The 23,881-nt window shown below is 46.5% G+C and overlaps 1 protein-coding gene across 1 annotated transcript in view; it reads left to right on the top strand.

Annotated features, from left to right (window-relative positions):
• Window positions 1–23,881, top strand: part of LOC139049599 (phospholipid-transporting ATPase ABCA3-like) — a 344,592-nt gene that overhangs the window by 265,119 nt on the left and 55,592 nt on the right. The window contains exon 7 of the mRNA XM_070525181.1: window positions 2,900–3,357. Coding sequence (XP_070381282.1) covers window positions 2,900–3,357 — 458 coding nt within the window. The remainder of the gene's footprint in view (window positions 1–2,899; window positions 3,358–23,881) is intronic.

Genomic DNA, 23,881 nt, shown 5'->3' with positions numbered 1-23,881 from the left:
GATAGGGACATCGTTCCAAAAGCATGGTCATTCGGAAAAGCTATTACGTTGGTACTATGGTCCATACATGGTTTTGCGTCGACTCATCGAGGTTAACTATGAGGCAATTGCAGAAGGCACATTAAGAGGTTCCCGTCATCAGCCCTAACCTAAATCCTTTACGCCACCAGAGTGAAACCTTACTTCCCACCTTAAGACCCGCCCCTGGAGAGACTTTGGTTTACGTTCGGCAGGTCACTCTGCAACTATGTTTTACAGCAATTCTGCATGTGCTTCTTACTCTGGCGTACATGTGACCTATTAGGCTTGTTTCATTTGTTCAGCCACACCTTTCTTCATTACTTTCCGACGTTTCTTTTAGCGTCTCAACGATGCTACCTCGGGGTAGGGAGTAATGCCACACTCCATGTGTGAGCCTGTGTGCTTGGAAAGCGGGAGATAGGAGAAAAGAAGAGCAGGACAGTTTTGAGCAGCTGTTAGTAAAGATGTTAATTCCGACCAGACTAGGTGTACTTCACCCACGACAATATCGAGGCCTCCGTGCTAAGCTCGATCAATGTTCTTCAATACTGTATATTGAAGCACCCTGGTTTGACGTTTCAGATACGAGCGGTGGCGCACCGCAACATTTGCAACACCAGCTATTTTATTGCCGAAATTGAAAAGAAGAAACACTGCCATTATCACTACCTGGTAGTGACGCATGACAAGGCGCACTGCACCTTGGCGGGACCTCCGCGACAAACCGAGGTCCCGAGTGCGAGCGCATGCCAAAGAATAAAGAACAACCTTCGAGAAGGGTAGTACTTTCCACAGTAATACTATAATAAGCAGCGGAAGCGCATGTAATTTACGAAGGAATACCAAATGTGGCGCGACACAAAGAGAAAGCGGACATAACTTATTTTGCAAATAAATATCTAATGTGGGCGCTTTTTAGGGGTCGAGTGCGCTGGTACGTGCGGTGCTCGCCCTGCTGGCTTTGCGGCATGCCACGGTGCCTTGGCCATCGCGTAGCTGGCGTGTTTTGATGACCAGGAGACCAAAGAGCCTCTACTGACGGCCATATAGACTGATGGCCATTGGCGCCGGTGGTCTTCGCGTGCCTTCCAGTGCCTAATTTTCAGAAGACCACAAAGCTTAATTTTGAACACCCTGTATATTGAATGGTTTGTGACTGCATGACATCCAAATGTACACTGTATATTCTAGGGTCCTGAAGCAGCATGTTAAATAAATATTGCTACTGTCCACAATATAAATGACTGCCTAAATAGAATGCATATCAACAGGCGAAGTAATAATAAGGTCGCACATGAGACGATTTCTGCGCTAATTTGTATACTAGAACAGGTCACACTGCTGGCCCCACAAGCAAATGCTTGCGGGACATGAAGCTATTAGAACTGCTGTAGTCTTTTTCTGCAGGAACGTGATGCACCGCTTCACTACTGGAAAAATAAGTGCCCTAAGTTAAACCAAACTGAGCAGCAAGAACACTTGGAACCAATGAGCACAAAATATTTGTGAATTATCATGTGTGAAACTGTTTAATACAATAAATTCAGTGTTTTCACGTCGATTTAGCAAAAGGTTATTCTGTTTTTTTTTTTACGAAAGGAGGTGCCGGTGGACTCGAAAAAAGTAGATATATTGATAACGCCATGCAGGCGCCTATAGCCACGGCTACAGTAAGATGAAAAATGTTAAGCGCTTTCCTATATCGCGTTTGTTTCGTTAGTGTGTGCTTATAGCGACGGCCCCGCAGCTAAAGGTTTGTTTTGGAAACAGCAATGGAGGGTCCTGACTGCCCATATGTATAGCAGGAGCTATTTCGTTAGCTTGTGTGCGCCTGTAAGTTAACGAAACGACTATTACATAAAGATTCAAGCCGTGATGATAAACCGCTCACCGGTCATTGCCGTCGTCAGTCACTGCGGAATCCGGCTTTAATTTCGATGCGGACGTGTTCCGCATGGCTCACGATAGAAACCTAGGTTTCGGGCTTACATCCTTCGCAACGCGTCATGTTTCCCTAAGTTAAATTGCGCGACGTATCAAAGCGCGATAAACTAGTTTTAGCAGAAAATAAGCCTCCAGGTTAAGTGCAGGAACCAATGAATCCACGCCGGTAAAAATTTTAAATCAAGGCCAGTGGTCACGTGAGTTGTCGATCGTGCTAAACGCTATTTTGCGTTTATAATAGCAAAACAACAATAACAACAAACTAGCTAATAAAGAGTACAGTGTATAGTTAGAAATGATAATTTTGTACTCTTTGTCATGTAACAAAACCTCTTCGATAAATGTGGGAGAAAATTTGTAGGCTAAAACTGAGCTCACTACGGCGCCTATAGCGGGAAATGTTGGGCTCATGCAGGCAGACTTCAAATAGCTGTACTACATGCTTGTTTTGTTAGCAATTCCACGCGGTCGGCAATTCTTTCCCTCTGTGGCGATATGCTGAACTTTATAGTGTGCTACCCGTGACATACTCCAGCGCTTGCGCGTAGCTGTTTCTGCACGCGTTCTATCCCTAGCGTAGATAGCGTACCTGTCGCGAAGTGTCACGACGAGTCCGCTCGACCTAGAGATGTTCGGATATGGGCGTGCTTCGATTGGTCTCTTTGGGTGACGTGGCCTCAGGTGTGTGGTGAGGCGAGCCAGAAGGAGCGCGCTGAAAAACCTTGGAGGCGTAATGTTGAGATTCGCGGCCTAACGACAACCGCCAAATACACGCGTCATACGCGTAGGTGTTGTTTAAAGGTTGTCGAAAACAACTCCAGCCCTGCGGATCCGCTCAATGTCACTGATGGGCATACATGACCAAGTTATAAAACAAATGTTACAGAATGTGCAACTTCGTTGCAGTTGGCCTTTGAACTTTGCTCTTTTACTGTGCCTGGATTTGCAATAAATTGCCACGGCAGTCTGCTGGAATTTAGCTACGAGGGAGTAGGCTACGAGCTGTTGATCGTGCTAGTCGAAGGCCTGCTACTCCTGGCGATCGTGATCTTCTGGACATCCGGCTACCGGGGTTCTGGAGACGCCTTCGCTCCTAGCGAATTTCCCGCCGAGGAAGACGTGGAGGAGGAGAAGAAGCGCGTCAACGCTGCACGGCAGCAAGAAGGGCTCGCAGGCCACTCGCTCCTCGCGTGGAGTCTTCACAAGCGGTACGGCTACTTCCACGCCGTCCGGGGCATGTACATGGCGCTGCGGCCCTCCGAGTGCTTCGGTCTGCTCGGCGTGAACGGCGCCGGCAAGACCACCACGTTTCAGATGCTGGCCGCGCTGATCAGCGTCTCGTACGGCGACGCCTGCACCGCTGTGGCCAAGCTCAGCGGAAACGTTCGTAAGGTGAGCGAATGCTTGTAATAGAGAGTTTTAGCACCTTTGCAAGAAAAAAAATTTCCGTTTGGGGTAGGCTAGTTTATTGAAGATGTATACGGCAGCAGCTACTGTCGCAGCGACATCTGGCGGCGCAGAGTTTTATCAGATAGCATCACAAAGGTAATACTACAGTGACTTATATTGTCACGTGGTAGTGACGGTGAAGAAAGAACACAGTTGCAGTACTGTGAAAGACAAAACTAGCTTTTATTGGGCGAACCTGTGCCCACAAAACAGGATACACTTAAAGCACAACGATAGCGGCGAACACAGTCGGCGATCGTCGAAAATCTGATCAGCGGGTCAAGTGCGTCGGCTTTTATAGAGCAGTCGTCGAATGTTCCAGACTATGCGTTCGGACCCGTGTGCCTTCCACAAAGTTCTACACCATTCGCGTTACGCGATGAAATCAGATAACACAAGGTTCGGCGACAACAGACAGCCAGGTAGAAGCATCGATAACTTTCTAGAAACATCGGATACATTCAGGCGCGTCCCTCGCTGTGCGATTACAGTTGTTAAGCAGCGAAACGTGGTCGCCCGATAAAGATAGGTACACGTGTCAATATTTACTACTCAATCTGCTGATTTAAAGCGTTGGTAGGACGATAAGCGTTAACTTGCAATGATTTCATTTCCGCGAAAATATTAAATTATGGGGTTTTACATGCCAAGACCACCTACTGATTATGAGGCGCGCCGTAGTGGGGACTCCGGAAATTTGTACCACCTGGGGTTCTTTAACGTGTACCTAAAATCTAAGTACACGGGTATTTTCGCCCTCATCGAAATACCACCGCCGTGGCCGGGATTCGATCCCGCGACCTCGTGCTTAGCAGCCCAGCAACATAGCCACTAAGCAACCATGGCGGGTTCCACGAAAATATTCATGCGACCGTAAAAAATTTTCATTTGCATTGTAGATATTTAACACTCAACCAGTGTCGCTGGCAACTTCGCGAATGGGTTCACAGATTCGGTAATACGTTAGTTTGCAAACAGTAAGATGTTTAAGGGCAGGTTACAGCTCACTGTAATCTTGATCTGTAACACGTCGACGACCCCTACATTACAAGTCGTCGTATTCAGAGCTTGAAAAAAATATTTGTCAAAGATTACGATGCTCAGACAACGTCTGAGCGCAGCTCTGTACGTGTTTTTATTTTCACGATATATTGGCTGGCATGAACAATGCGTTTCGTGCGGCACGTTGAAAACGGAGCGAAGTGTCACGCGACTGATTCATCAATGTAAAAAGCAACCGCAAGCCGTGACAGTCGAAATAAGCGCGAATGAGACCAAGCCAAGGAAACCATACATGCGCTAGATAAAACTGACGCGAGTACAAAATAAGCGGTCCGGCTGAGACCAGATAAGAGTACGCATCGAATCGCCTTATCAGTTCCCGCACGCCCGCCACTGAACGGGCCGCTCTCATTGGTCTGCGCCGTTCGCGGCACCTGTCTTTCATCTCCCGCTCCACGTTCGCTCTTTCATCTTTCGCTGTGCTCGTTTGCTTCGCTACACCGCGGCCGCCGATGATCGCCCCAGGAACGGGCCATTATGTCCTGCGCTTTATTAACCACCTTTGGCGGTGCCCAATTCAGCGCTTCATTGCAGGTTTCTTCCGAGAAGTAGAAACAGATGCCCTAGGCTGTGTTTTTCGGACTGCATGCGCCAGTATTTATTGCGGAACCGGAAAGATGTCATGGCCGCTACGTTTTAGGGGAAATTCGGCAAATCGCGCAGACCTGCACAGGCATGCATTGGGGCGACGACGGTTGGATGAGATGGTGCATCAGGACACTCCGGTGCGCACAGCTCACATTCGCCGAATTCCCGAATGAGACACCCCATACGCCAGCAAGTTTCTCCCTTCAAGACAGCACATCAATACTGCGACTGGCCGCGCCACCTCACGACCAAAATAGCTACAAGTTCCTCACGTTGACGATCAATGTTTAACATTACAATTACTTTCTTCTCATCGATAGTTGGTTCAGCCGCGTCTGTAAGCAAAAGCTCGGGAGGCACTCTCTGCATGCGCCACTGGGTTCTTTGCGGCAGCAGCAGATGGCGCTTGCCTCCCCGCAAACGCGGCAGCGAGGCTTCAGCGGGAGGTGTGCGCCGCGGTCGATGGTTCCAGTTAGGCCTTGGCGTTGGATAACGGCTTCGTTGTGTTCACCTGTGGCTGGAACGTCGCGTCGTCAGATCTTCTTTCGTCGGCATATTCTTCCAGGATTCGTCGGGATGGCAGCGTGTCCTTGCTGCGCCGTAGATAAAGATCTTGAGGCGTGGTCGTCGGTGGCGGAGAATCTTCGGCATTTCTACGCATAGCAACCGCACCTCCATCGCTGTGTGCTTCTAGATTTCAGGATACGAACTTACGGACCGGCCCCGGGTTGGGCCTGCATGTGGTTGGCGCAGCGGCGACAGGTGGCGTCCTGGCGACAGTGAACGGGAAAGTCGTTGTAGTCTCCACTGCGTTCGGGTGATGTAGTCAGCCATGTCACGTGGCCGCTCACCACGCTGCGGGCGTGCCGCGACGACGGCGAACGCTCCTAGGCCCATCTTGCGATATGGGCTTCGGCGGTAGGAGTGGCCCGCCCCTCCATTGTGATAGCAGAGCGGGCGAAGGTAGGTGGTACGCCAAACGTCATTCTAAGAAGCCTAAGTGTTATGTTGAGTTCAAGTGGAAAACTCCGCAGGTGGATGTATTTCAAGAACACAAATGACGCATGCAGTCGCCCCCGGGACGTGCGCACTTCGACAAGGACGCCGATATAGAAATCCGTAGCTTGGACCTCGGTGCCTACGGTACTACGTGACAATTTAGCGAAACAGCGCATTGCCACCGTCAAAACGAGTTCTGCACGAGACGTCTGCTGCAGCGGGATTCATCTTTCGTGCTTCCCTAGGAACACTCAGGGTCATCTAACGCCACCCGTGATGCCCGCGCGTGAACTGCGAAACACATGGAGCACCGGTGCGTGCGAACACTGAGAAACGCCTCATGCCACAATCGTACTCCTCTCTCGCGTTTTTTTTTTTTTGATGCTCGGCGCCGTCCACTGGCACTGCCGAGAAATCCACGCACGCATGATCTCCGAAGCGAGAAGCTTGGTGCGCAGCTGCCTTTCAATGCTGAGAATTGTTTCCTCACTTCTCGCAAATTCAGTGGCACAAAATAAGTTGTCCAACTTGGCGAGAGGTTCATTGAAGAGCAGCACATACCTTGTGCATTTTTATCGCAGTCGGTGGAAGCCGTCGTCGGGTTACTGTCTTTGACAACGCATGTGACGTGGGTTTGGTTCCTCTCAAAATCGGGGAAGCTTATTGGATCATTTCTCGTCATTGTGGAGTGCCACATTTCCAGTGACCCATACCTAGCCAGCCTAGTTTGCCGTGGAAGGCATTCATGGAGAGCGGTACATACTGAGTGGTCCAAGTTGGCAGCGAATATGCTCATTGGAGACCAGCACAGACCAAGTGGCACAAACCCAGTCATCCAAGTGGGCGTCAGAGAGTTTCTTATAATGGTGGTGCCAACCAGTTTTAGCATTGACAGCGACCCATGTCGGCATGAGGGAAGTTCGTGGAGGATTGGCAAGTATGGAGACATTTGCGTATATTCAGCGATCCAAGTTGTTCCGATCGTTGATTTCGAGCCTTGTTCCCGTAGCAAAGCAGCCCTATGCGCTAACCATTCGACCGCGGACTACCCAGTGAACCAGGTGGGCGGGAAAACGGTTAGATATGAACACACATACATACGTAGATAGAAAGATGGATAGATGGGTGAGTAGATAGATAGAGACAAATAGATAAATATATATATTGATGGAAAGCCCACAAGAAGTCCGTGAAGTACCATAAGAATTCTCATGTTGCTTAAATGATATTGCGCGACAAAAAAAGCGACACTGACGTGAGAGAATACGACACACCAAGCGCAAACTTTCAACTAAGTTTATCCTCCCACTGCGTTGATTTTTTACATGGCAGGCCGCGTACACCGCGCATGCGCTTACAAGAAAGTGAAGTGCGAATTCATGTAACATAGTTACGAGTCGTGTGATGCCACGTTCAAGAAACTTAATTCTTTTTCTGTGAGAGCCAGAGACGGGAAGCTAACACACGTATCACCCAATTTCGTGATCATCTGCGCTTCAGATATTTCACGGAAGAGCGGCGTACTGCCCCGTGAAAAGCGCAGATCCAATCGTCTCTTACTAATTCCTATTGCGGACATGTTTACTTTACCACTGTTCTCGCTGAACCCAAGGGTTTCAAGTAGGCCAGTGGTGCCTAAATCGAACGCTGGGTAGATGTCTTCAGATTCTAAAAAGCATGCTCCATCTTTTCCCCACCTTTATCGTAGCAAGCACATGCTTCTTCTTCCGTCTTATACCTCGCCTAATAGGTGCGTGTTCTAAGGCATCCAGATGTCGCTTCGAAAAGTAATGAGCTTCTCTTTGAGTTCTGATAAATTGTTTCTTTCCTGATTTCTTTTTGTTCTCCTAAGTAGTTACTCATGGCAGGTTTCTTTTCCATTGCCGCTACCCATGAGATTATTTCAGCCTCTCTGACTTTCCTCCTGACCTTCTTACAGGCCGCATTCTTGCTGGTAAGCTTCCTAGTTCTTTTCCTCCACTGTGAATCAATGTTTTTCCTGTAGAGATACTTCAACACTCTCCCAGTCCATTCACTTTCTCCCACATTTCTCAGCCGTTCTTCATACTAAATTTTATTGCGAGCTTCCCTAACTTCAAAGCCAGTCCAGCCTATATCACCCTGCACAGCTTCATTTAAGTCTTCCCGTGAGCGCCCAATGCAAGGCGACCCACCAACCTTTGGCTCCCGCCGAATCCTGATTGTAGCCCTGATTTAAAGCAAACAAAGGCATTTACAAAAGTAAGTCCTGGAACCATTACACTTTTCCACATACCTCGGAGGCCCTCGTACCTATTGTATCCCCATAGCGCTCTGTGCTTTATTATGGCTGCAGTTCTCCTCCCTTTCACTGTTATTGTTTTTTCCTGTGTTTCCAAATATATATTGCCTTCATTTATCCATATACCAAGGTATTTATATTCTGTTGCCCGAGGTATTTCGTGGCCCTCTATCTCCACTGTCTGTTCACTGTATTTATTGAATACCATAACACCTGATTTTCTAAAACTAAATTTCAAACCTAAATTATTGCTTTCCTGTCCACAGATATTAGCCAGACGTTGCAAATCACTTGCGCGTTAGCTAGCAACACAATGTCGTCCGCAAAAATTAAACCTGGTAGCTGCTGCTCTGCTACTGTTCCCGTATGTTTGTACGAGAGATTCAACCCGATATTGCTTCCATCTAGCACCCTCTCACTCCTCACCATGCACATCATACATCGCAACGGGGATAAAGGGCACCCCTGCCTCAGTCCCTTGTTGATATGAACTTTCTCCTCGCTTCTCATGCCTTCTCATCCAACGCAAACGGTATTTTTTAGGTAAATCCCTTCCAAAAGGTGTAGACAATCGCCACCTAAGCCCTCCCCTTCCAGAATATCAAACAAAATGTTGCGGTCTACATTGTCATAGGTTCCTGTAATGTCTAAAAAGCCACATACAATAGCCTGTTTTCTACTTTCGATATTTCAATACACTGGGTAAGAACAAACAAGGTATTATCCAAACGCCTACCTGTTCTGAAGCCATTCTGAAGCTCTCGCAAAATTCCTACATTCTCTGCCCATGCTTGAGGCTTTAATTTGATTGCCTGCATTGCTAGCCTGCATATTACTGAGGTAATGGTCCACGGTCTATACCAGTGAATTCTGTTTCTCGCCTTTACCGTTATAGAATAAATTCATCCTACTTTGTCGTCACCAACTGTCTGGTATTCGTCTACCTTTTAAATTTTTTTCCACTGCTTTCGCCAGAGCTTCCTTACTTTTTGGTCCCAGTTCATTATTCAGCCTAACGGGGACCTCGTCTAGCCCTGTGGCTGTGCGCTTAGGAATTATCTCTTCCGCTTTCTTTCAGTTGAAATTTGTCACCACCAGCTCTTTTCTACTTGAGTTTTTATGCTCTTTTTTTTCTTCAAATAAAAACTCGGCATTGCCTTGGAAATATTCGGCTGTTATTTCCGGATGTAATTTATTGCCGCTTCTCCTTCCAGTCTGTTTTCATCTTCGTCTAGGATATGTTGTTGTATGGTTGCTGACTTCCTGCCAAATAATTTTATGCGGTTCCAAAATGTCGTAGCTGTGGCCTTTTTTTTTCTCACGTATTTCTGACAACCAACCTTCACTTTCACCTTTTAAATTTGCTTGCACCAGAATTTGAACCATAACTTTTCCTCCCGGTATATTTCCCATTTACTGCTTACTTCATTCTGCGGCAACTGCGCCTTCTTTGCGTGCCTTTGCTCTCGAGATGCTTTCTGTCGTTCGGCGATCGCTTCTCGTGTCTCCTTGTTCCACCAGCTTTTCGGCTTCTTTTTTCCTTTCCATTGAATATGTTGTTTCTCTTTCCGTATTTCTGTCGTTATTAAACTTAGAAGCTCACCATATTCCCACTCTTTACTTGGCCATTTGCCAAGTTCTTCCTCGACTCTAGTGACTATATTTGCTATTTGTTCAGCGTTGAAATTTGGACTGGCCATTTTGCGCTCCTTGCTCTCTTTCCCAACTACATATCCCATTTTCAAAATGATGCGTCTATGGTCACTCCCTATGCAGCTGAACCCTTGCTCATCGATGACCATTTCTCTCAACTTATGATGAATTCCTTCTGTCATCAGGCAGTAATCAATGGTCGATTGCTGGTTTCCCACTTCCCACGTGATCTGCCCTTCACACATAGGCCCTGTATTCACGATAACAAGGTTATGTTACTCACAAAGGTTTAGCGCTGACTTCTCGTTGTTGTAGGTATAGCAATCTATACCCTGTATGTGGGCATTCATCTCACCTAATAGGATAATTGCTGCAGCATTCCCGAAACCCCGAATATTAGCGCTTATGCATTCCACTAACTCTTTATTCTTCTTTGTGCAATTATTTCCGGTCCACAAATAAGTACGCCCAGCCAAGGTTTCTTCCCACGCACTGTACCTGATAACCAGAGATGCTCTTGACGTTTTGAATTTACTCTTGTCCATTAGGCTCCCTGATGGGTGAGCATTCCGACCCTCCCTCCCTTTCTTTCCGACTTAATTCTGTTGCACCCTTCCCAAACATAATTCTCAATAACTGGCGGCTCTTCTGGGTCTCTAAGGTGCGTTTCTGTAGCCGCATACACCCCTATTAGTTCGCTATTTAACTGCTCCTTAATCTCAGCCCACTTTTCCTTTCTTCTGCCCCCCTGCATATTTATGTAGCCTATTGCATGGTGAGCTCTCTTTCTTGCTTTGCTCCTTTTTCTGTTATCGACTTGTGATGCCCTTCTGAGGTTGCGCTATGGGACTTTCTTCATTACTACCTACTCTGGCCTCCTGAGCGCCCGCGGGCCCCCTAAAAAAGCAACAGCCCGACCACCAAGTCGCCAGCCCACTTCTCGTGCCAGCCCATAATTGAAGTGGATCTCGCCTCGTTTAAAACTACCACACCTTTTCACTTCTCTGTTTACCTTGACAACCTCGAAGCCTTTCTCACGGCTTATTTCCCATATCGCCTCATTAGAAGCCACTGCGGCTTTTTGTACGTGAGTGTCACGCACAGGCACCTCCGGTACCGGCGGTGCCAAATATTTTGGTGTAAATACCAAGTTTTTTATATTCTGTTACCCGAGGTATTTCTTGGCCATGTATCTCCAGCGTCGGTTCACTGTTTTCATTGAATACAATAACACCTGATTTTATAACGCTAAATTTCAAACCTAAATTGTTGCCTTCCTGTCCACAGATATTAGCTAGACGTTGCGAATCACTTTGCTTGTTAGCTAGCAACACAATGTCGTCCGCATAAAATAAACCTGGGAGTTGCTGCTCTATTACTGTACCCGCCTCTTTGTATGAGAGATTAAACCCACTTCCTTCTTCCTTACTCCTTACTTACTCCTACTTCCTACTACTACTTACTACTTACTTACTCCTACTTCCTACTACTACTTACTACTTACTACTTACTTACTTACTCCTACTTACTCCTACTACTTACTACTTACTTACTCTTCCTTACTCCTTTCTTACTTCCTTCTCGCGCCCTCTCCATCCTCACCCTGTACATCATAAACAGCAGCGGGGATAAAGGGCACCCCTGCCTCAGTCCCTTGCTGATATGAACTTTCTCCTCGGTCCTCATCCCTTCCCATTCAACGCAAGCGGTATTTTCTAGGTAAATCTCTTTCAAAAGCTGTAGATAATCGTTACCTAAGCCTTCACTTTCCAGAATATCCCACAAAATGTTGCGGTCTACGTTGTCGTAGGCTCCTGTAACGTCTAAAAAGGTCATATACAACGGTCTGCTGATATTTCAATACACTGAGTAAGAATAAATAAGTTATCATCCAAACACCTACCTATTCTGAAGCCATTCTGAAGCTCTCCCCAAATGCCATGTTACCGCCACCTTTCGCTACAGTCGGGAAATAGCCGCAGCGACGGCATATAGCCTCTGAGATCACAAAATATCGCTGGACAACTAAAATTGCAGAAAACGTGCGCTCCTTAGCGTACGCTACACTATAGCGTATAGCGTACGCTATACGCCTCGTGCACCGCCTATAGAGGTGCCACTGAAAGCCACCTAGCGGACGCTTCCAACAGAGCATGCGGGAGCAGTAGCAGTCGACAACTCTTTGCAGCAAGGATGGCTGAAGTTTGCGGCTGCGATTCCTCCTTTGTTCGGGTGCCAGGCTGCTCCTTCTGCGGTTACAGCTGTAGGGAAGATGCTGACCTCTGTGCGAGCGGGTATGAACACGATGGTACCGGTGTTTGGGACAACATGGTCCACATACGTGCAAGGTGTGTCCCGCAAACAAATGCCATGAACCCCACTTACATGACCGGAAGCTCATGTTCACTAGCCAATAAATTTTGTTCAGTGATGTGATCTCTCGATGGTTCTTTTTATTCTACCCTTGCCGCAATGCTGCTTCTGTACGTGAATAATAAACACCCATCGTTAGTGCAGACTTATATCAAACAAATCCGCACGGTATCTCTGCGTGTGCCGTTGTGATTTTTCTGCCGATGAATACATATGACATCGCCTCAAGAAGAGTAATTGCCAATATATTGATGCAAACGCGTACACTAGCCAATGAAGTCACAAAACACACGGGTTAATAAAAGCGCGTGTTAGTGCTTTACCACCGATGCACTTATGCTGCATATGTCGATGAACTACCGTTCCCGCTGCAGTTTGTGCAATTTTATATTCCCCAAGGGAGCTGCTTGGAAACGTACAAAGCTAAAGGCTGACTAACGTTTGAGTACTTTTTCATATTACTAGAGAGAGGTGCCACATGATATATTTAAAGGCAGACCAGCGCCAGTCAAAGCAGATGAGCGCTGGCGGCAAGGCCCGGTTAAGTCGTCTGCAGCGTAAGTATAAGAAAGAATTCAGTTGAGTACAAGTAGGGACTACGTTGTGAAAAAAACAAAGCACTCGGCGTGTTACGTTTGCTCAGGCAGCATCGAGGTGTGATGACTTCCCAAACGGGACGTGAACTTTCAACTGAGAAATGTAACAAAACTGCCATATGCAGCAGCTATTAGCAATTCTCGCCCAGAACTACCCATTTTCTAAGCACATTTCCAAAAACGCAAACAATATCTTAGATGCCCTCAGGCGAAAAGAATAAAGCTGTTAAAGAAGCACTTGCTTGGTATCATTCCGATAAGACACAGCATGATTTATACCCTTTACAAACAAGGCAGGGTGAAAACTTCGCAGCTCAAAAAAATCGACAAGAGTTATGCATGGAGCATCTAGCAACAGTTAAACATGCGCGAAGCCACGCATAAAATAGATGTAAAAACATGAAGTGCACGACAGCTGGTGCGAGGATTTACCGTGTCATATAAAACCAACAATTTCAGTTCTTGCAAACCTCAGTAGGTTTAACATACAACGCAATGCGCGCGTGCAGTCGTGCTGCCTAGCTAGCGCAACACGGTAAAGAAGCGGAAAACAATACAAGCGGCAAACAGCATTCCGAACTTTAGCGAAATGCCTTTAAACCTCATGCTTCACTGCAGACGAACTTCGTTGCTCACGCGTCTAACTATTATCGAGTGGGAAAAAACACCGACGAGAGAAAGGAAGACATGAAAACAAGAAATTTTCCTTGGAAGCGACGATCCATTTTTGCTACCGTTGCTCTCGCTCATGAGGCTTTGCCGGGAATGATTAGAACCGTAGCGCCGGCACGTTTTCACCAGTATTTGAGACCCTGCAACAATTCTTTGACATTCCCTGATGTTTTGGCCACCCCACACGTGCGAATGGTGTTGCCTATCTTGCTCTGAAAACGCGAATAAGACAGAGAAGCACTTTCAACGACACAACCAACTACGGCGTGCGCCAGGCTCCTCTCCCGCGTGTTCTCCGCAAGGCCGCCACCAATGGTGCGTCCGTCGGCGTGCACGGCGCGTATAAGTTGAGTACGCTAAACTAAACCTGTCTGCAAGGGCCACTACGTATACGCTCGTCGACGTGGCGGTATCTTGACCTTGTTTGTTTCATTGTTGTCATTCCACCTTCTCCTTCGTACAGTCATCATGGATTTGTTGCCATACAGTCGCGAGGGTGCCTCGTGGTCGTTTCATCGCCGTCCTCCTAACTTCGTCATCCGATTGTCGTCGTGCCTTTGTCGTCACTGCCGCCGTCGTAACTCCACTGTCTTCATAACGTCGCCTTCATGCTGTCCTTTGACGATTTAGCATCGTCATTACACCAGAATAACCATCCGATTGTTATGATATTGAAGCAGCGCACTAAAATCTTACACGTAGCGCGAACATAAGAAGGACTGTCAGCATTGGGGGCTCAATCCCATCGCTCGTGATCCTTTGTCAAGATTGGAGTCCGGCATGAATGCGAAGGTAGCTGGCCCATGTTGTCGTCCAATTTATACACGCTGAGGACGTTGATGAAGGGAATGACTGCTTCTCATCGAGAACGAGGAATATGGGTTTATTTACAGTATTTAAATCAGTCTAACATGAGTGCTTGAGAAAAAGAGTGTCAGTCCAACATGACTGCACGAGAGAAGTGTGTCCAGCATTCGCACCACAGCAGTTTTTAAACACTCGGTCCTCCCGCGATACAAGGTGACGCGAACGTTCGTTAACTCATTGTCAACTTGCCGCCACCCCGCAGAACAGTTTACGCACACATAGGCACACACATTCCGATGTCGGGCGCCGACGTCAGCGGGCGCTGTTCCGCAGAACAGTTTACGCACACATAGGCACACCCATTCCTATGCCCGGAGCCGACGTCAGAGGCGCGCCGTTCCGGGAAGCTCGGAGCCATGGTGGGTAGCTCGTTGTCTTGCGTCGCGGTCGGGCGTGGGAAGCAACAGAAAACGGCTTACCCGCGGCCGCCCGCTCACGCGTAGCAGATCAGGTGTCGCGCTGGAGAGCTCGGGCACAAAAGTTCACCCACCGAACCCGTTCCATCACAACGACGATGGGGCTGGAGGAAGACGGCGGTTTTCAGCACAAAGCCCGCTTCATTAAAAGCATCCTAGCTGAAGCAACGGAGAGTGGGGGATGCGTGTCTTGTTCCCCGGTCGTAACCGGGTGGCAATCTTTCATTGTAGCTCGCCATTCTTAACAGGACATACACAGGCGCTGGACTGAAACTACTGCTCTATTGCTCAAAGACCCGCCCTTTGTAGTGTCCCTTAATAAGCAAACATGCCCTGACGGCAGTGAAGCATGAACAAAACTCAACGTAAAAACAAGAATGACATTTTTTGGGGGGGTTCCCGCTCTAGGAATAATGGCGGGGTACATTGTTAGAGAAAGCTGTAGTCGAAGTCCAGCTCCTGTATATATGTCGTTTTTGTGTGTGCGTAACGCGCCAGAATGAAGTGCGCTTATTCAATGTCATGGCGCGCCAACTAACACTTTAGTATCAATGAATACCATAGTCGTCACTCCAACGTCGTCGTACAGCCTTCATCGCTCTGTGGACATCATTCGTTCGTCATTTTATTATCACACACACACTCGCCATTCAATCGTAACTGCTGCGCCATCGCCAAGCCATCGTCGTCAATGCGTCTTTCTCAAACAGACGCTATTACGCATCTGTCACACTACCGTCGTTGTCATGTCATTGTGGTCGTTGGAATTCCGGGTTTGTCACCCGGTTGTCCTCGTGCCGTAGTCGTTACGCCACCATTATTGTACGCGCGTCGTTATCCCTCTCACTGTCATCGCGCAGTTATCGCGCCGTCGTCGCCACGCACTCGTCCACCCAATTGTCATCACACAATTCTCATGTCGTCGTCAACGTCGTCGTCGTCACTGCCTTGATAAAGTGGTCGTCATGCATTCGTTGTCATATTGTCGTGGGGATGCCTCGCCGTCATGCCATCTTGGTCGCTGCAATTTCGTCCTCCCACTGTCATCGTGCCGTCGTCACGTGGTCGTCGCCATGATGTTGACTCACGCCACCGTAACCACGCAGTAATGTCACCGTAGTCATCAATTCAAAAACGCCTTTCCATGGTTTTTGATGTCGTCGTCACGATAGCGGCCTTCACGATTCTATCGACGTCGTTTCTTCGTGATTTTATCGCAATCACATGCTGTTTTCCTAGAATCGCGATAATGCCACCATTGTCAATACCAGCGTCGCCATTGCCTGTAAGGACAGTTTCTGCCATGCATCCATTGCCGTATGGTCGTCATCATGCAATACAGTGGTCATTGTATTGTACCATTGCATTGTACCATTGTATTGTCATTGCATTGTATTGTACCAATGTATTGCAATACAATGCAATACATTGGTGTCATACATAGGTCGTGATACCGATGCGCTCATGCCATCCTCATCACACTGCCGTCGTTACAACATGGTTGCCACGCATAAATGCTGGAGCTTGGACAATAAAACCCAAGCACTTGAAAACCTTTATAACTGATTTCGAATTTGATGCAGCATCTATAACAGAAACGGAGCTTACGTCCGTCATTCTTGATCACGAGTTCGCCGCAACAAATTACTCCATCTTTCGGAAGGATCCTCCTACACGTAGTAGTGGAGTAGCGTCATTTGTAAAAAAAATGTTTTGCTTTTGCCCCTCTTCCTGTGATAAAAGCGTTGAGGCGGTATTTTGCAAATTGGCCTGCTGTATAAGAGCCACTCACGACTACACGCAACGCCACGTGCGAAGTTCACGCGTCCCCCTTATGGGTGATTTGAATTTTCGTAAAAATAATTGGAATGGTATGTACTACTCGGCAACAGCCTCGGATCCGCTATTTGATCTCATGTTAACTTTTCAATCTGTATCCGGTCCTTCCACGTCCACGCCGCTCGCAGGCAACTACTGAAAGCATTCTTGCCCTTATATTAGCCAGCTATCATTTCTAAATAATCATGTACGAACTGGTGTCTTTCATGGCATACCTGACCATGACGTACCAGTATGCGTGCTACCACTTGGTGGTATTACTGCTAATTTTCCTGCCGAAGTAGGTTCCCTTTCATCATCATCATCATCAGCCTGGTTGCGCCCACTGCTGGGCAAAGGCCTCTCCCATACTTCTCCAACTACCCAGGTCATGTAATAATTGTGGCCATGTTGTCCCTGCAAACTTCTTAATCTCATCCGCCCACCTAATTTTCTGCCGCCCTCTGCTACGCTTCCCTTCCCTTGGAATCCATTCGGGAACTCTTAATTATTAGTCCTGCTCACGCCCATTTATTTTTCTTGATTTCAACTAATATCATTAACTCATGTTTGTTCCCTCACCGAATCTGCCCTTTTCTTATCCCTTAACGTTACACCTATCATTCTTCGTTCCATAGCTCGTTGCGTCGTCCTCAATTTAAGTTCAACCCTTTTCGTAAACCTCCATGTTTCTGCCCCGTACGTGAGTACTGGTAAGACACAGCTGTTATAAACCTTTCTCTTGAGGGATAATGGCAATCTGCTGTTCATGATCTGAGAATGCCTGCCGAACGCACCCCAGCCCATCCTTATTCTTCTGATCATTTCAGTCTCATGATCTGAATCCGCAGTCACTACCTATCCTAAGTAGATGTATTCCCTTACCACTTCCAGTGCCTCACTACCTATCGTAAACTGCTGTTCTCCTCCGAGACTGTTAAACATTACTTTAGTTTTCTGCAGATTAGTTTTTAGACCCACCCTTCGGCTTTGCCTCTTCAGGTCAGTGAGCGTTACTGATCCTGAGTTACTAAGCAAGGCAATATCATCAGCGAATCGCAAGTTACTAAGGTATTCTCCATTAACTCTTATCCCCAGTTCTTCCCAATCCAGGTCTTTGAATGCCTCCTGTAAACACGCTGTGAATAGCCGTGAAGAGATCGTGTCTCCCTGCCTGATGCCTTTACTTATTGGGATTTTGTTGCTTTCTTAATGGAGGGCTACGGTGGTGGTAGAGCCGCTATAGATATCTTTCAGTATTTTTACATACGGCTCGTCTACACCCTGATTCCCCAATGCCTCCATGATTGCTGAGGTTTCGACTGAATCAAGCGCTTTCTCGTAATCAATGAAAGCTATCTATAAAGGTTGGTTATATTCCGCACATTTCTCTATCACCTGATTGATAGTGTGAATAAGGTCTGTTGTTGAGTAGCCTTTACGGAATCCTGCCTGATCCTTTGCTTGACAGAAGTCGAAGGTGTTCCTGATTCTATTTGCGATTACCTTAGTAAATACTTTGTAGGCAATGGACAGTAAGCAGATCGGTCAATAATTTTTCAAGTCTTTGGCGTCCCCTTTCTTATGGATTAGGATTATGGTAGCGTGCTTCCAAGATTCCGGTACGCTCGAGGTCATGAGGCATTGCGTTCGCATGGTGGCCATTTTCTCTAGAACAATCTGCCCACCATCCTTCAAGAAATCTGCTGTTACCTGATCCGCCCCAGCTGCCTTCCCCCTTTGCATATCTCCCAAGGCTTTCTTTACTTCTTCCGGCGTTACCTGTGGGATTTTAAATTCCTCTAGACTATTCTCTCTTCCATTATCGTCGTAGGTGCCACTGGTGCTGTAAAAATCTCTATAGAACTCCTCAGCCATTCACATTAGTAATGATATTGCCGGCTTTGCCTCTTAAGGCATACATCTGATTCTTGCCAATTCCGAGTTTCATCTTCACTGTTTTTAGGCTTCCTCCGTTCCTGAGAGAATGTTCAATTCTATCCATATTATACTTCCTTATGTCAGCTGTCTTACGCTTGTTGATTAACTTCGAAAGTTCTGCCCGTTCTATTCTAGCTGTAGGGTTAGAGGCTTTCACACATTGGTGTTTCTTGATCAGAGCTTTCGTCTCCTGCGATAGTTTACTGGTATCCTGCCTAACGTAGTTACCACCGACTTCCATTGCACACTCCTTAATGATGCCCACAAGATTGTCGCTCATTGCTTCAGCACTAAGGTCCTCTTCCTGAGTTAAAGCAGAATACCTGTTCTGTAGCTTGATCTGGAGTTCCTCTATTTTCCCTCTTACCGCTAACTCAGTGATCGGCTTCTTATGTACCAGTTTCTTCCGTTCCCTCCTCAGGTCGAGGCTAATTCAAGTTCTTACCATCCTGTGGTTACTGCAGCACACCTTGCCAAGCACGTCCACATCTTGTATGATGCCAGGGTTAGCGCAGAGTATAAAGTCTATTTCATTGCTAGTCTCGCCATTGGGGCTGCTCCACGTCCATTTCCGGCTATCCCGCTTGCGGAAGGAGGTATTCATTGTCCGCATATTATTCTTTTCTGCAAACTCTACCAATAACTCTCCCCTGCTATTCCTAGAGCCTATGCCATATTCCCCCACTGACTTGTCTCCAGCATGCTTCTTGCCTGCCCTGGCATTGAAGTCGCCCATCAGTATAGTGTATTTTGTTTTTGCTTTACCCATCGCCGATTCCACGTCTTCATAGAAGCTTTCGACTTCCTGGTCATCATGACAGCATGTTGGGGCGTAGACCTGTACCAGCTTCATTTTGTACCTCTTATTAAGTTTCACAAGACCTGCCACGCTCTCGTTAATGCTATAGAATTCCTGTATGTTACCAGCTATATTACTATTAATCAGGAATCCGACCCCTAGTTCTCTTCTCTCCGCTAAGCCCCGGTAGCACAGGACGTGCCCGCTTTTTAGCACTGTATATGCTCCTTTTGGCCTCCAAACTTAACTGAGCCCTATTATATCCCATTTACTGCCCTCTAATTCCTCCAATAGCACTGCTAGACTCATCTCACTAGATAACGTTCTAGCGTTGAACGTTGCCAGGTTCATATTCCAAAGGCGGCCTGTCCGGAGCCAGTGATTCCTAGCACCCTCTTATATTTACACTTGACTGACAAAAATACGACAGTCTGGACAACCTACCTGAGGACAGACATCCTGAAGAAGTGTGTGGAATAAGCAATAGACGCATTTGCATATTTTTTCGCAAATCGCGAATGCAGAGACGCCAAACAATTTGAAAATTTCAAAAATAATGCGGGTAATAAATGAGGGGACATAACCAAAATTTCAAATTTTTACAGATTTCCTAAACTAGTACGTCCTGTAAGGTTCTAGATCACGTAATCATGAACCAGATAATGGTTCCTCTATTGATCATTGGCTTCTTGCCTGCCAACCAACATTGCTTTCACACTGGTTTACCAAATTAACCCATCTGACAGAACTAGTCCACGATGTTGCGTTTGCAATCAGTCACACTGGCCAGACTGATATGATTTTGCTCTATCTGACGCATTTGATTTTCTATGGCAAATTTATTGTTCAAGTCCAAAGTGTTGTTGCAAAAGGGCCCCTTTCAGCTTGAATAAAATAACATCTCAGCAATCTTTCGCAATTTGTAATCTGCGAAAAATTGGTAACATGGTTGCAGTTGTTTCCTGAGTTCCCCAAGGCTCCGTTATTGGGCCATTACTCTTCCTGAACTATAATAATGACGTAAGAGCGAAAATTGGTTGCAGTACTGCTCGCCGGTGACTGCAATATTTATAGCAAAATTACTCATAATAGCAACCACATCGCACCTAATGCGCCCCTCAACACTCTAGCTATTTGTTACCGTAATTTGCAGGTGAACGCTACTGTCAGCTGTGACATTCTATACGACTCGCGAGAACTTGCGTAATCCTAACATTTTCTACGTGAATTCCTCTTGCACTTCTAACGCTATTTCACGTGTTGTAACACAAGACAATACCATGCGTCATGATCTTGATAAATTCAGCTCTACTATTTCCCCATCGTAAGATTTCTGTCCTTGACTAATACGTTCTTTTGTGGCGTTGTGTAGTACTGTAGTTGGAGATTTTCTGTTCTGTTTTGTATTCTTTGTGTACAAGTGTACCAATGGTAAAGCGTATAGCTGTTCTTGGGCACTTCCACAAACTAAATGAAATAAAATGAAAACGTAAAAACATTTGTGACTGCGGCGTAACAAGGAAACAAGACCGTCAAAACTTTACTTACGAAATTTATCGCACACCGCTAAGTAAAATTGAATAAGATAAATACCTAGGGCTTATATTGCCTTCAGTCCTCAGGTGGGATAAACATGTTACAAATGTCACCGCAAGAGTACTACGCAAATTATCCTTCCAACACGTCAGTCCATCTCTCCAACACGTCAGTCCACCTACTAGCCTACTACTAGCCTACAAAACGTTCGTAAGGCCAATTCTCGAATACACAAACACAGTCTGTTTTGCTCATTATATGACTAACATAAAAAATTTATGGTAATCCAAAGAAAGGCTATGAGGTTCATCTGCAATAAATATAAATGCGAAGACTCTACGACTAATCTCTAACGCCATCTGGAATATGAACGCTTTCTTCGAGAGCAATACCTGCTCGCCTGAAGTTGTTTTATCAGCTACTAAAGAATAACTATAAGATAACCGCGTCCAGGTACATTTCATTTTCTGAGGCTCAGAAAGCATGTAACAAGCATGCATAGACTTTAATAGAATACACATGCAACAACGAGACATGCACGTACTCTTTCTCCCCTCTTGCAGTACCTGAGTGAAGTCGAATTGATCCTGCTGCAACCAACATTGAATTGTAATCAAAATTTACTTCGCAGTGGAAGCAGCAGTGTGTCAATAAAGTAATTTATAATCGCATGAGTCATCCTCACAAAGTTTGCGTTGTCGCGGTTTCATCGTCCCCTTCTTTTTTTCGTTAGTAGCGGTTATGTGGACGCATAATTTTTTATTGCTATTTTACATTTAGACTCTTCATGTTAATTCAGAGCCTATAGTCGGATACAACTTTAGAAAAAAGGGGAGGCCCCGCCCAGATGAAGTCACCGGCCGTCCGGCGCATGACGTCGGTCCAGAATGCGCGCCCATTGGTGCACCCGCCTCGGAGGAGTAAACGCCCCCTTTTTTCTAAAGTTGTATCCGACTATAGATATTTCTTCTAAAATCGTTTCTTCTCTCTGCCAAATTCTTAACGTAGTTAGTGCATCTCTACCCACAACTGTATAATATATTGACGCGTTAAATGTTCCATTTCCGTTCGTTCCCTATAATGTATAGCTGGTCACTCACGTGCTGTTTAATGTTATTTGTCTGGGTGTCATGTTGCTTAGCTATTATGTGGAAACATGCATTTGTATTCCGAAACACAGCTTCCATTTTGTATTAGCATGCTTGGATGATAGTACTTTTTTAATCACCCTTTTCAAGTAACAGTTCTGCCTTTATGTTTCTAATCATGTTTTACACTTGATTTCTGCGTACTGAATACTTGAACATACGCTGTATGGCCCTGCAGCCATGCTCTCTATCGAGCACAGAAGTATCGTAAATGAATAAATAAGTAAATAAATAAATAAATAATAAATAAATAAATAAATAAGAACATTAGTAAATGAAAGTTGTAGACAACGCTAATATTTGATATATGTGTCTCTTAGTGGCACTCGCACCTCCGCGTTGTTGTTGTTTAGGTTGAGCGAGCGAGCGTCTTTCCCCTTGCGCGATGTGCGGGCGACAAGCAATGGAGGGTCACGAGGAATAAAGCCCCTTAAACTTCGTAAAGTAGTGACACTCTCCTCCTTCACTGCTCCTCGTTTCTCCTCTCTCTCACGCTCCTTCCTCGACCGTGGCGCCCCCTACACTGCTCGAGCGTAGCAACGGCGCCAACATGCGTTCCTCGCCACTCCGTAGGTGCTTCTCCTGCAAAAATGGCGCTGATGCACGGCGCGAGGGCCCACGTAATGCTATTAGTCGAATAGCGACGCGGTGTTGGCCGAGGCCAGAGCACGCGAGGAGGCGCCATTCTTCAAACCGTGGCACCACTTTACGAAGTTTAAGGGGTTTTAACGAGGAAGAGCAGAGGGCGCCACCTGGCGCGACGGAGCCCTCTGGCGAGCGGCGCACGAAGCGCACTTCATGCGCCCTCTCCGATGCTGACGCCGGAGCCTGAAACGCGCGCGCGCATCTGTTGCGAGCATGCGAGCGAGCGAGCAGGTGCGCGCCAGGTGATCAAAAACAAGCGAGCAGATAGTGACCTCACACTCTGCTAGGAACATCTCCAGTCTATGCAAGGCAACTGTATTCTAATAAATACCCGATGAAATATCATGACTCCTTCTTGTGTGTGACGTCGTTGGTGACGTCATTACTTCCGATATTTACTTAAGGGTTTTCATGAATTTTGACAAAGCCGTGCTTACATGCTGAAGCACGATTCTGTGTTTGAGTGTGCAGTAATTTAAGTAAATTTCGTCTCCAGTCGTCTCAGGAGGAGAACAGGAAGTGCCGCGTGAGAAACAACAGTTTCACTCTGTGCTCTTACCACTAATCATGATTGTTCGTCATTCGATCGTCGTCTATGCGCCGTTTTCATACAGTTGTCGTCATGCCGTCGTTAACAACAGCGACCTTGGCATGCTTTTTTCGAAGCCCACATCAGATATAGTGTAGGTGGCTTGTAGCCCAAGTAACAGATGTCTATGAATAAACACTAAAGAAAATAAATAAACGTGAGTTCACAATAAAATGTGTCGCTAGATTGCTTGAATGCTAATCGCATTACTGTCGACAGTCATCATAGATGGATTGGGCTCCAAAATTCCTTTTATTTCCTACCCTGCTTTTCGGCTACCCCCACTCGTTTCGCCTTTCTGCTGATTTTTTGATAATCTACATTTCTGAAGGGCATGACATCAACCTGTCAGACGCTTCTAGAGGCGCTACTGCACTCTTAAGGTACTGCATTATGTGTTTGTGTCACTGGAGTGGTCTAAAGGAAACACAATGGGCTGAGAATTTGTCGGTGGACAGCTCAAATGTAGACTCCGCGGCAGTGC

The sequence above is a fragment of the Dermacentor albipictus genome, chromosome 9 (genome assembly GCF_038994185.2).
Source record: "Dermacentor albipictus isolate Rhodes 1998 colony chromosome 9, USDA_Dalb.pri_finalv2, whole genome shotgun sequence".
In the NCBI taxonomy this organism is placed as follows: Eukaryota; Metazoa; Arthropoda; class Arachnida; order Ixodida; family Ixodidae; genus Dermacentor; species Dermacentor albipictus.
This window is presented reverse-complemented; position numbering and strand designations above follow the sequence as displayed.